We start from the raw sequence: 11,751 nt of genomic DNA on the forward strand, positions 1-11,751 counted from the left end.
TGTGAGCCACTGTGCCCAGCTGGGAAATTCTTATGTTTTATTTTATGTTGCATATTAGCTATAAAATACCTTTGTGGGTGAGTTAGAGAAGATGTGAGATGATTTACTTTCTTCGTTGTATTTCTATTTGGGGAGCAGCATGAATGGCTGTTGCAGTGTGGCAAAATTTCTGTGCATTTCAGGTTTTGGCATAAAGGTGTATTTGTGCTACTCCTAACTCTAACTCTTTTTTTTTTTTTTGAGACGGAGTCTCGCTCTGTCGCCCAGGCTGGAGTGCAGTGGCCGGATCTCGGCTCACTGCAAGCTCCGCCTCCCGGGTTTAGGCCATTCTCCTGCCTCAGCCTCCCGAGTAGCTGGGACTACAGGCGCCCGCCACCTCGCCCGGCTAGTTTTTTTGCATTTTTTAGTAGAGACGGGGTTTCACCCTGTTAGCCAGGATGGTCTCGATCTCCCAACCTCGTGATCCGCCCGTCTCGGCCTCCCAAAGTGCTGGGATTACAGGCTTGAGCCACCGCGCCCGGCCTAACTCTCTTTCTTCCACAGTTGCTTCAAGTTCTCTGGCTTCATTTTCATGTAAAGAGCTTACAGGTAGATGTCTTTTCTATTTTACTGTCTTTTTCTGTTTTGAGAATAGTATCTTCCAAGAATCCAACTACCCATCCTTGCCCCACCCCGCTTCTCTCTAACTTTTCCCCCTTATCCACTGGGGCAACAATCATTGCTTTTTTTTGGCAACTATAAAGCCCCAAACTGTCACGACAAACAGGGCTTCTCTATCATATAGAATATATTCAAATACCTATTCGAATACTGGTCAAGAGCTAGATGTAGAAACTTTTATTCTGAGAAAAGACCAGTCCTCTTCTGGAATTATCTAGATCAGGGCCAGCAAACTATAGCTAGTGAGTCAAACCCAACCAGTTGCCTATTTTTGTAAATAAAGCTTTATTAGAATACAGCTATTTGTTTACATATTATCTATGGCTACTTTCACAGTAAGATGGCAGAGTTGAGTAATTGCAACAGAGCCTGAAAAGCCTAAACTATTTAAGAAATTTTACAGAAAATGTTTGCCAACCCTTATCTAGATTAGCATTCCCCAAACTGAGTTCTAGGAACAGTTTTGCAGTAATTAATGACTTTGCTGTTAGAAAAGGGTTCTGTAGTCATTTAAGACCAGAAAACTTTGGGTTAAACACAGTTAAACAGCCTTTTTCAACTGTAGGAGAGTTAAAGAATGTTTCATATGCTAGTACAAGAGCCTTTCATATGCTTATAAGCATTGAGAAACTCTAAGAGACTAGAGGGTGCACTCCCTTCTTCAGACAGTTTTCCAGGGAACCCTGATTTGGGAAATGCTGGCATAGACATTCACTTAGCATAAGTTTGTACTTGATGTCACTTACTAGTATTGGACAAATTCCTTAAAGCTATGTAAAACAGCACTGGCTACATAATTTGTGGGATACAGTACAAAATGAAAATGCAAAACCTCTTGGTCAAATATTAAGAATTTCAAGACAGCAACAGCAGAGCATTAAACCAAGTATACATCCTTCTGAACGTGGAGACCTGTGTGACTGCACAGACTGCACACTCATGAAGGTGGCCCTAGTTATAAGTTTCAATTTCCTCAACTATCAAATATAGGTAATACCTATTTCATGGGATTATTGTGAGAATTAAATCAGAAATGTACATAAAGGTCCTAACAGTGTCTGTCACAGAATAGGCAATAGTAACTTGTTTGTAATCCATATTCAATAAATATTTATTGAGTGTCTGTTATGTGCCGGGCTCGGTGCCAGGTACTCAGGGTACTTATTGTAAAGGAGATAGACAGATAAGGCCCCTGTCTTCAGGTATATTATTGTATAGTAGAAAAGACAGTGAAAAAGTAAATGAACAAGACAGTTATAAATTGTGATAAGAGCTATAAAGGTAAAAATATGGTGCCAGTAAGGGAAATAGTAGAGAGGATCTCCTTTAAATTGGGTGGTCAAACAAATCCTCTTCTAGGAAGTAATATTTGAGATCAGAAGGATGAAAAGGAGCTTTTCATGGGAACAGCAGGAAGAAGAATGTTCCAGGTGGAAAGATTAGCTAGTGCAAAGTCCCTGAAGTAGGAGAGAACATGGCATTTTGAGAACTGAAAGTAGGCCAGTGTGTCTTTAACGTAGAAAGCAAAAAGGAGAATGATAAAAAATGAGGCTGAGGAGGGGAGGTAGAGAGGGCCCAGATCATGAGAATACCTTGTAGGATAAGAATTTTGGATTTTATACCAAGAACAATGAAAAGCTCTTGAAGGATTTTGGGCAGGGAAGTGACATGATCTAAATGGTATCTGTAGAAGATTGTTTTGGCTGCTGCATAGGAAGGAACCAGTAGATGGGCAAGAATAGATTAGTAGGATGCTATTTGGTCAGTCTAGGAAAGAGGTGACAGTGCCCTAGACTTGGGTGGTATTTGAGGATATAGTGGTAGATAAATGGATTTGAGGCTTATTTTGAAAGTATAAATGTTAGGCCTTGCTAATTGATTGGATGTAGAGGATTGAAGGAAAAGTACTCATAACATTTTTCTGAGCAACTGGATAGCACCATTTAACTTAGACAAGATGCCTGAGGAGGGTTTTGTGTGCGGGGACAGAGGAGTACAGAAATCAAGAACTCAGGTTTAGACATGTAAAGTTGAGGATGCTTTGAGACATCTAAGTGGAGATGGTGGTGATGGAGGTACTAGTTAGAGTTGTTGTCTGGGATTCTGTAATTACTAACTCTTGCTGTCACCACATTAGATTACTGGGAAATATTCAGAAGACATCTAAAAGAAAAATACCTAAAGATAGGAGTTGATAAATGTTATCACCATGGCAAGCATATAGAATTACAACTGCTTCTTGTAAAAGACCATGGTATATCAGAAGAGACACCATGTGGAATTCCTCAACAAGATCATTTTATTGACATGGAACATGTATTTGATCCTAATGAAGAGGGCTCCAGCTCATCCCGAACTGTGGTGCTTCAGGGATGTGCTGGGACTGGGAAACGGCTGTGGTGCACAAGTTCATGTTTGACTGGGCAGCAGGAACGGTTACTCCAGGGAGGTTTGACTATCTCATCTATGTCAACTGAGAGAAATCAGCCATATTGCTAACCTTAGTGCTGCTGACCTTATCACTAACACTTTTCAAGATATAAATGGACCAATCTTGGACACTATTCTCATATATCCAGAGAAGATTCTGTTCATTCTCGATGGATTTCCTGAGCTGCAGGACCCTGTTGGTGACCAAGAAGAGGATCTTAGTGTTCACCCCCAGGAGAGGAAGCCAGTAGAGGGTCTCTTGTGCAGTTTTGTGAGGAAAAAACTGCTCCCTGATTCCTCCCTCCTGATAACTGCCCGGCCTACAACCATGAAGCTCCACTCTCTGTTAAAACAACCTATCCAGGCAGAGATCTTATGGTTTACAGATACTGAAAAGATAGCATATTTACTGAGCCAACAGTTTTCAGGTGCTAATACATCAATGAAAGTCTTCTACGATCTTTGAGAGAATGAGGACCTTGACTTTATGTCTTCACTTCCCATCGTCTCCTGGATGATACGCAATGTCCTGCAGTCACAGGGAGATGGTGACAGGACTCTCTTGAGGTCACTTCAGACCATGACTGATGTGTATTTATTCTACTTTTCCAAGTGTCTCAAAACCCTTACAGGCATCTCAGTATGGGAGGGACAAAGTTGCCTGTGGGGTCTTTGCTGTTTGGCTGCAGAGGGTCTGCAAAACCATCAGGTTTTGTTTGCAGTCAGTGACCTCAGAAGACATGGGATAGGAGTGTGTGATACCAACTGCACTTTTCTCAGTCGATTTTTGAAAAAGGCTGAAGGAGCTGTCAGTGTCTCTACTTTCCTTCACTTCAGTTTCCAAGAGTTCTTGACTGCTGTCTTCCATGCCCTGAAGAATGACAATAGTTGGATTTTTTTTTATCAAGCAGAGAAAATGTGGCAAGAAATGTTCTAACAATATGGAAAAGGTTTTTCATCACTAATGATGCAATTCTTATTTGGCCTCTTACATAAAGGGAGAGGAAAGGCTGTGGAAACTACTTTGGGAAGAAAAGTTTCCCCAGGACTTCGAGAGGGGTTACTGAAGTGGACTGAGAGAGAAATAAAGGATAAGTCTTCTAGGTTACAGATTGAGCCGGTGGACCTGTTTCACTGTATGAGATTCAGGAAGAAGAAAATGCAAAAAGGATAATTGATGATTTACAGTCAATTATACTGCTTTAACCTACCTATGGACCAAAAATGGACATTCTGGCTATGTCCTTCTGTGTAAAAAGCAGTCACAGTCACCTGTCAAGTGTCTCTGAAGTGTCAGCACCTACTTGGATTTGAAGAGGAAGAGCGAGCCTCAACATTCGTGCCACCAGCCTTGACACTTAATCAGTGTGTATATCCATGTCTTTCCTCCAGTTTTTGGCCTTCCCAGACAATGGGGACTGTACTAGTCACTCTGTGTGTGTGTGTGTGTGTGTGTATTAGTATTCATTGTCACTGTGTGGATGTGGTTTATAATTCTAAAGTGTTATGAGGATGTAAGGTCATCAAGTTGATCATTCAGGACTCTGCTATTTTGGTGTAATGACCATTCTGGAAAAAGGTATAAAACCTAACTTTCAATTGGTTGTCACTCTCCTCTACATATACTTCATCACTAAGGCCTCAAGGAACTTCAGGTTAGTAAGGGGCAGAGGTACACTGCTGTATGATCTTGCTATAAATTCTGGTTATTTCCACCAGAGCTTGCAACTTCACAGAAGGTCATGAGCTGAAGTTGAAAGAGGCTTAGGTAAATTACTTTTATCATACGGACTCTGTATACCATAAAATACAGTCCCACTGGCTTATTGACTAAAGAAGCAAAGAAGACTTATACCTGTGTTATCTAGAAAATGCTGTAAGTCGGTTCTCAATATGGATTAAGATTGATAATGCTTCTCCCTTAGTCTTCAGGCCAGTTGAGGGGCAGGGGACTGGGAGGAGAGGGGTCAGAAGAAAGCTCCACTTGAGGAATGAAATAACTCAAGTTGTATCACTTATAGTTGTATTTCTTGAGTGGGCAATAGCATAAAGGTGGAAATGAGCATGGGGTATGTGTGTTTGAGGGAAATGAGAGGGAGGGAGGCATTAACAAAAATTTGTGTTTGGAACGAGAGGGGGAGGTTTAATGGACTCAAAATTATGAAAGACCTTGCCTACAAGGCCTTGACCAATTCTGTGTATGTATATAATATACAGCTTTATTCCAGCTGTATATTATAAAGTAAAATAATGGACAGATACATTTAAAGTTGAAACACTGATGGAAACAAAGCATCTTCTGGTTCATTCTGGATTTCCAGAAAGTCAACCTTAGATGGAGTCCTCCCCCATAACCCTTATTGCCTTTGTCAGAGGGTTTAAACTCTTATCAAAAGTTTAACCCAACATTCTTCTTTCCCAAGCGTATTGGCTATGTAAAAGTTTACTATTGAGCTTTCCTGGTTTTTAATTATTGTTATTAATTCTTCTATTAGTACCAACAACCAAGAACCAGTTATATTGTAAAGTTAGCTTGGGCAAGTCACTTGATGTCTCAGAGCATGTGCAAAATGGTGATTATAATACTTGTTATTGGATTAAGGGCCAGATAAGATAATTTGTGAAAATAAAGTGCATACCTCAGTGCCTGGCACATAGTAACATGGTTTTGGAGTCAGACCTGAGTAATGACCTCAGTTCTGTACCTATCTATGTGACCTTGTGCAGATTACTTTTTGTGCCCTAATTTCCTTATTTGCAAAATGGGGTAATACTTCTTAAGGTTTTGGGAAGGGGTAAATTAGTACCACTAGCAAAGTAACAAAAGTCAAATAAGCCTTTTACTTAGACTTTTATTTTAAATTACTTTTTATTTCCTCATCTCTTTTAGGTCCTTTCAGCTGTACAGTTTGCCAGTGTCTCAGCTACACCTGCTCTGCCAAGCACTGCGTAATCCATACTGTAAAATCAAAGACCTGAGGTAAGTTGAACTTTGCTTTAAACTCTTAGGTATTTGCAGGTAAAGATTAGGTTGCTAGAAATTGCACTCCCAGCTGACTGGACCTGAAAATAAAATATAGCTAGTTTTCAGCCTCTCCACAGTGGAGCAACAAATGAAGAGATGTGCTACAGGCCTAGAAGGGGCAGGAAGGAGTCAGGCACAGATCTCTGCCCGCCCATCCTGCCTTTTCCCCTTTTGTATGTACTATTTTCTGTAATGAGTAAGTGGACAGTTTTAACACCTGAGAGATAGATTTGGGTGTGCTGCCCCACTTGGATCTGCCACCCCTTTTCCTCCTAGACTGCCACTTCTCTCCCCCTTAGTTTTCTTTCAGTTGGGTCCTATCCTACTCTATGCAGCTTGACGATCCTTTTCTCTCCCTCCATTTCCCACCTTCACCCACTAGTTATTCCCCAAAGTCCCCGAAGAGGATCCCACCCCTGCCCTGCCCTTCCATCTTCACTTACTTCCGAGTACTTTGTCCACAACACACATACAAGCAGGTGCCCCCTTGTTTTAACACCCCTTTGCCTTATAGATCAATGTCTGCTCTTCTTCTTTCCTCCAGTCCCAGAGGAAAAGGCAGCCCTTCCAAGCCACCCAAGCCAGTAAATTCACTTATTTGTGTATTTTTGTGAATACTTATTTTACTTTCATAACACAGAAGTATATAAAGAAAGAAAAGCCCTCCACCCAACTGCCCCATACCCCATCCCACCCTATATCCCTATACTCTGCTGCCTCCTATCCCCTGACCCTGAGCCCGCCAGGTACCTTGTTTGCTAAATGTATTTCCAGAGCATTTTATACGCTTACACAAACATGAAACTGTAACATAAGACAAACATGAATACATAAATTTATAACATTCATATACACACAGAACTTTGGGGTTTTTTTTTTTTTACAAAAACAAATGCGACCTTGTCACATGATTTTTTTTTTTCATTTAACAATACAAGGGCCATGCCTCTGATACAGTATGCAAAATCTACCACATTCTTTCACATGTTTTTTGCATTTTCAAGCTTTCTTCAGCTATCTCCTTCTCCATGGCTCAAATTTCTCCCATATTCAAAAGAACAGGCCAGGCATGGTGGCTCACGTCTGTAATCTCAGCACTTGGGAGGCTGAGGCAGGTGGATTGCCTGAGGTCAGGAGTTCGAGACCAGCCTGGCTAACATGATTGCTACTAAAATTATAAAAATTAGCCAGGCGTGGTGGCACATGCCTGTAGTCCCAGCTACTCGGGAGGCTAAGGCAGGAGAATTACTTGAATACGGGAGGCAGAGGTTGGAGTGAGCCAAGATTGCGCCACTGCACTCTAGCCTGGGCAACAGAGCGAGACTTTGTCTCAAAAAAAAAAAAAAAGAAAAAAAATCCTCTCTCAACTGAGTATCCCACTTCAATCCTTCCCTTCACAGCCAAGAATCCTTGAAGAAGAGCCTCCCTCACTGACTCCACATCATCCTCACTCACTCCTCACTTCTGCAGTTTGGCTTCTGCCCCTGCCACTCCCCTAGATCTGCTGGAAGATCCAAAGTAAATGCCAGACCCAATGGATACTTTTCAGCTCCTATCTGAGAGGGCCACTCAACTTCATTGACCTTTTTCTCCTAATTGTTCCCCTTTTCTGACTACTCCTAAGTACCTCATTTTCCAACCAGGGACAATTTTGCCCTCTAGTGGACATGCGGCAGTATCTGGAGGCATTTTTGGCTGTCACAACAGGGGCTCTGAGGGGTGGATGCCCTTGGCAACTAGTGGGTAGAGGCTAGGAATTCTTCTAAACATCCTACAATGTACTGGACAGCCCCCTGCAACAAAGAATTATCCAGCTCCAAATGTCAAGAGTACTGAGATTAGGAAACCCTGCCCTAGAGATATATAAAGAAACTCAAAGACATTTCTGAAAACTGCAGGCTAGGAACCTGGCCCTCAATCCTGATTATTGTTCATCCCCAACAGGAAAAAACCTAAAAATCAAGTTTAGCTGCAGCAGAGATATCCCAGGGCCACGACAGCTTCTTAGTCTCTATGTCCACAGGTCCTGGGCAATGTCCAGGGCTCCTTCAGTTGTGTCTCAGTCTGGTCCAGGTGTAGCTCCTTCTCATCCTTCCACCTGTGGGCTAAAACATACATGTAGCCCTCATCAACAAAACTTAGTCATCAGAGGGAGAGAAGCAGACTAACCTGTCACCTACCCCCTTACCCTACCCACTCCTATCCTCCTCCACCTCACCCCTTCCCTCTGGAAGTTGATTTCCCATTGGGATATGTTTCTGTTCTGTTCTACATTTCTGAATTCACTGAGAGCTTTGTAGCCAGATTTCCCTCCCACATTTATCATTGTGGTGGTGGGTTGGGGGACAGAATCTCTCAAGATGGCACCATGCTTTGGTTCATAGTCTAGACCAGCAAACCCTCTGAGCACTTATCAGTTGCTGACTCACCTCCTTGGCAGTGGCGGTTCTCTTTTCAGATCTGACTGTCTCAAGTTCTACTCACTGGCTACTGGAAAGGATTCTCCTATCATGGGGCCATACAGTCACAGCAGTCTGCACCTGCATGATGCTAGTGTCTTCTGTAGGTAGGTCTAAGGGATTCTCTTAGGAGTGGTAAATCTCTGCTGTGTTGATTTGAGTTGTGATTGTTTTTGTCAGAGGGTGGAGGGCGGGGGCAAGAGGGTAGGAGAAGACGGATGAGGGGAGGGGCTAAGGGGGAAGAAAGGAACCTATTGGTTGCTCCATCCACACAGGGCTAGTGAAACCGTTAAACCCCTAGGCCATCATGGCCTTGAGACCTGAGGACCCCAGTAGTGGGTTCCGGCACAGTAACGTGGTGGCCTTCATCAACGAGAAAATGGCCAGGCACACGAAAGGCCCCGAGTTCTACCTCGAGAATATATCCTTATCCTGGGAGGAGGTGGAAGACAAGCTCTGGGTCATCCTGGAGGACAGGCCTGTTTTGATTGTTTCTTGTGATATAACTCACTCAGAGCATGAATAAACTTCCTATCCAGTTCATTCATGGAAACTCTTGGGATTCAGGAATCTCCACTGCTCACCACACCTTGATGCAACTCCCCAGCAAGTCCCACCATTTTCTTTAATGGTCTCTTGTTCAAAATTGCTCTTCTGGTACAAACGTCTGACTTGGAAATAATCTTGCTCAGAACAGAAACTCACTCAAATTAGTTTAAAGTAAAGGGGATCTGTGTAAAGTAGATTTTCATGTAGCACAACCACAGGAAGTGAAAAGTGACTGGGCCACCACTACTCTCTCCCTCTCTCTGGAGTCACAGGATGAACTCCTCTATGTCTGTCTGCTCCCTGAAACCTCATACTGGCATCCTCTAAAAGACACTTGACTCTGTAAAGCATCCAGTTCTGTTTCCCCACAGCCAGGGCCAGGCCTCAGCTATGGCCTTGGTGTCCATGGCTCTGACCCTGGCCCCAACTCCAAGTGACCCACTGCTTCATTGCCCAACACCATTCTGACTGTGGAATCTGCCTGTCTGTTCAGATTTTCTAACGTAAAAAATGCATTTGGCTCAGGATTGGTCAAATATCCACTCCTGCTCCAATTATCTAAGGCCTACATGAAGGGTGGGAGTGGAGGTGTTACATACTGCCCAGGTCCACCAGACACTTAAGATAGGGAGCTAGAGACACACACACAAATAAAAACTGCAGTAGTTCTGGAGTGTTGACTACTAATACTCTGAAATACAAAGGGAGTCATTAAAACATGTCTCTCCCTGCCTGTCATCTACATCCTCCCACCCACAACCCCGCCTCCCCCCACCCCATGTCCGATCTTCCCACTCATCCCCTTTCCCCCACTTCACCCAGTCCCCCTCCCACCCCTCCCCTCTCCCCCCAAAGACTGATTTCCCATTGAGATACATTTCTGTTCTATTTTACATTTCTGAATTTACTGAGGCCTTTGCAGCCGGATTCGCCTCCCACAGAGGAAGCAATTTTCCCTCTGTGAAAAATTCACAGTTTTACACCACGGGCAGTCCCAGTCCCCTGGCCTGCAATACACTGGAGGTCTTCTCTGCTGATGAGGTTCGGAGTCTCTCCTGTCTCTTGGGGGCTCTTGAGGGTCTATTCCCTGGGCCCCCACATCAGACTACAGGCTAGCATCAGAGGCCCCCCAGTTGGAAGGCATCTGAGTTGGAACCGGTGCTGTGACCTTTGCTGGTGAAGGGGGTATAGTGGGTATGGCTGAGAAGGCGGACAAAGGGCATGGGTATGAGTATGTGAATGAGGTAAGGAGCTGGACAGGAAGAGGCTCCAGTGAGGCTGTGGACCCAGGCCCAGAGAAGTAAGATAGGGCTGTTTGTACTGACCTGAGATCTTGCTCCCTCTACCCCCCAAAGGTGTAATTTGCCTGCTCCACAGCTCCCAGAGGATGCCTGAAGCCTCCTCCCAGCCCCTGCAAGGCCTCCTCAGGGGCAGGCCCCGCCTCTGCATACCTCTCCTCTCCTTCTCCTTCAGCAGCACCAGCAGCAGCCACCGCCTCCTTTTCCTGCTCACCCGCTCCTTCTGTCCAATCCCCCTGGAAACACTGTAGCCTGGCCCTGCTGCTGGGGAGATGCCAGCTCCTGGAGAGAAGTAGGCAGAGCTGAAACACATTCTGGGGACAGGGCAGGGGGTCCGGGCAGGTTGGGACAGGGCAGGGGCATTGGGCAGGGGCTATTCGGGGGATCTTACAGCATGGAGGAGCTTCCATCTCAGCATGTCCCGCTCTCTCTGCACCTCCGCAAGGCTGGTCTGGGTTATGTGCAACTGGAAGGTCGCCTCATTGCATTCCATCTCCTGCTGTTCCTTGAGTTCTGTCAGGTTTGAGGCCAAGACCATCGCAGCTGATCTGTGCAGTTTGGCAAAGTCTTGCAGCCACTGCACCCTGCGGTTTTGTAACTGCCCCTGCCTGTGGGCAAAGCGCACGCCCAAGGCCAGGCTGCCCCAGGTACAGGCCTCTTTGACCTCACTGGGCACCTCGCTGTCCTCCAGGATGGCCCAGAGCTTGTCTTCCACCTCCTCCCAGGATAAGGATATATTCTCGAGGTAGAACTCGGGGCCTTTCGTGTGCCTGGCCATTTTCTCGTTGATGAAGGCCACCACGTTGCTGTGCCGGAACCCACTACTGGGGTCCTCAGGTCTCAAGGCCATGATGGCCTAGGGGTTTAACGGTTTCACTAGCCCTGTGTGGATGGAGCAACCAATAGGTTCCTTTCTTCCCCCTTAGCCCCTCCCCTCATCCGTCTTCTCCTACCCTCTTGCCCCCACCCTCCACCCTCTGACAGACCCTCCTAATGACCCTCTGACAGGCTTGTCCTACCCTAGGGCACCTCCCACCAGGCCTCACCTCTTCAGCCAAGGGCCAGGGGAAGTACAGGTCAACCTCGCTGCCTAACACGCCTGAAGAGAGGGTGGCCTCTTTCCCTCAGGGCCAACCGTGGAGGCTTTTACTCTGGGACTGTTCCAATTTCCAGAGACTGTAGGGGTGAAAGGGAGTGAGTGAGGATGGCCTCTGCCACTCCACTGGGACGTATGGGAACCCGCCACATGGTTGGGAGACTTTGAAGGCTGAAAGAAACAGGAGTGGTCCGGAAGGACTTAGAACCAAAAAAAGTATTTGTGAACAAGTTG

At 45.1% G+C, this 11,751-nt stretch overlaps 1 protein-coding gene across 1 annotated transcript; it reads right to left on the bottom strand.

The window, feature by feature from the left end:
• Nucleotides 1-10,241: 10,241 nt before the first annotated feature.
• TEX13B (testis expressed 13B) lies at nucleotides 10,242-11,271 on the bottom strand. Its single transcript, XM_010359421.2, is given in 4 exon segments — nucleotides 10,242-10,495; nucleotides 10,498-10,658; nucleotides 10,660-10,703; nucleotides 10,813-11,271. Coding segments are annotated over 4 exon segments (918 nt in total).
• Nucleotides 11,272-11,751: the final 480 nt, after the last annotated feature.

This window comes from Rhinopithecus roxellana, chromosome 7 (genome assembly GCF_007565055.1).
Source record: "Rhinopithecus roxellana isolate Shanxi Qingling chromosome 7, ASM756505v1, whole genome shotgun sequence".
NCBI classification, from domain to species: domain Eukaryota; kingdom Metazoa; phylum Chordata; class Mammalia; order Primates; family Cercopithecidae; genus Rhinopithecus; species Rhinopithecus roxellana.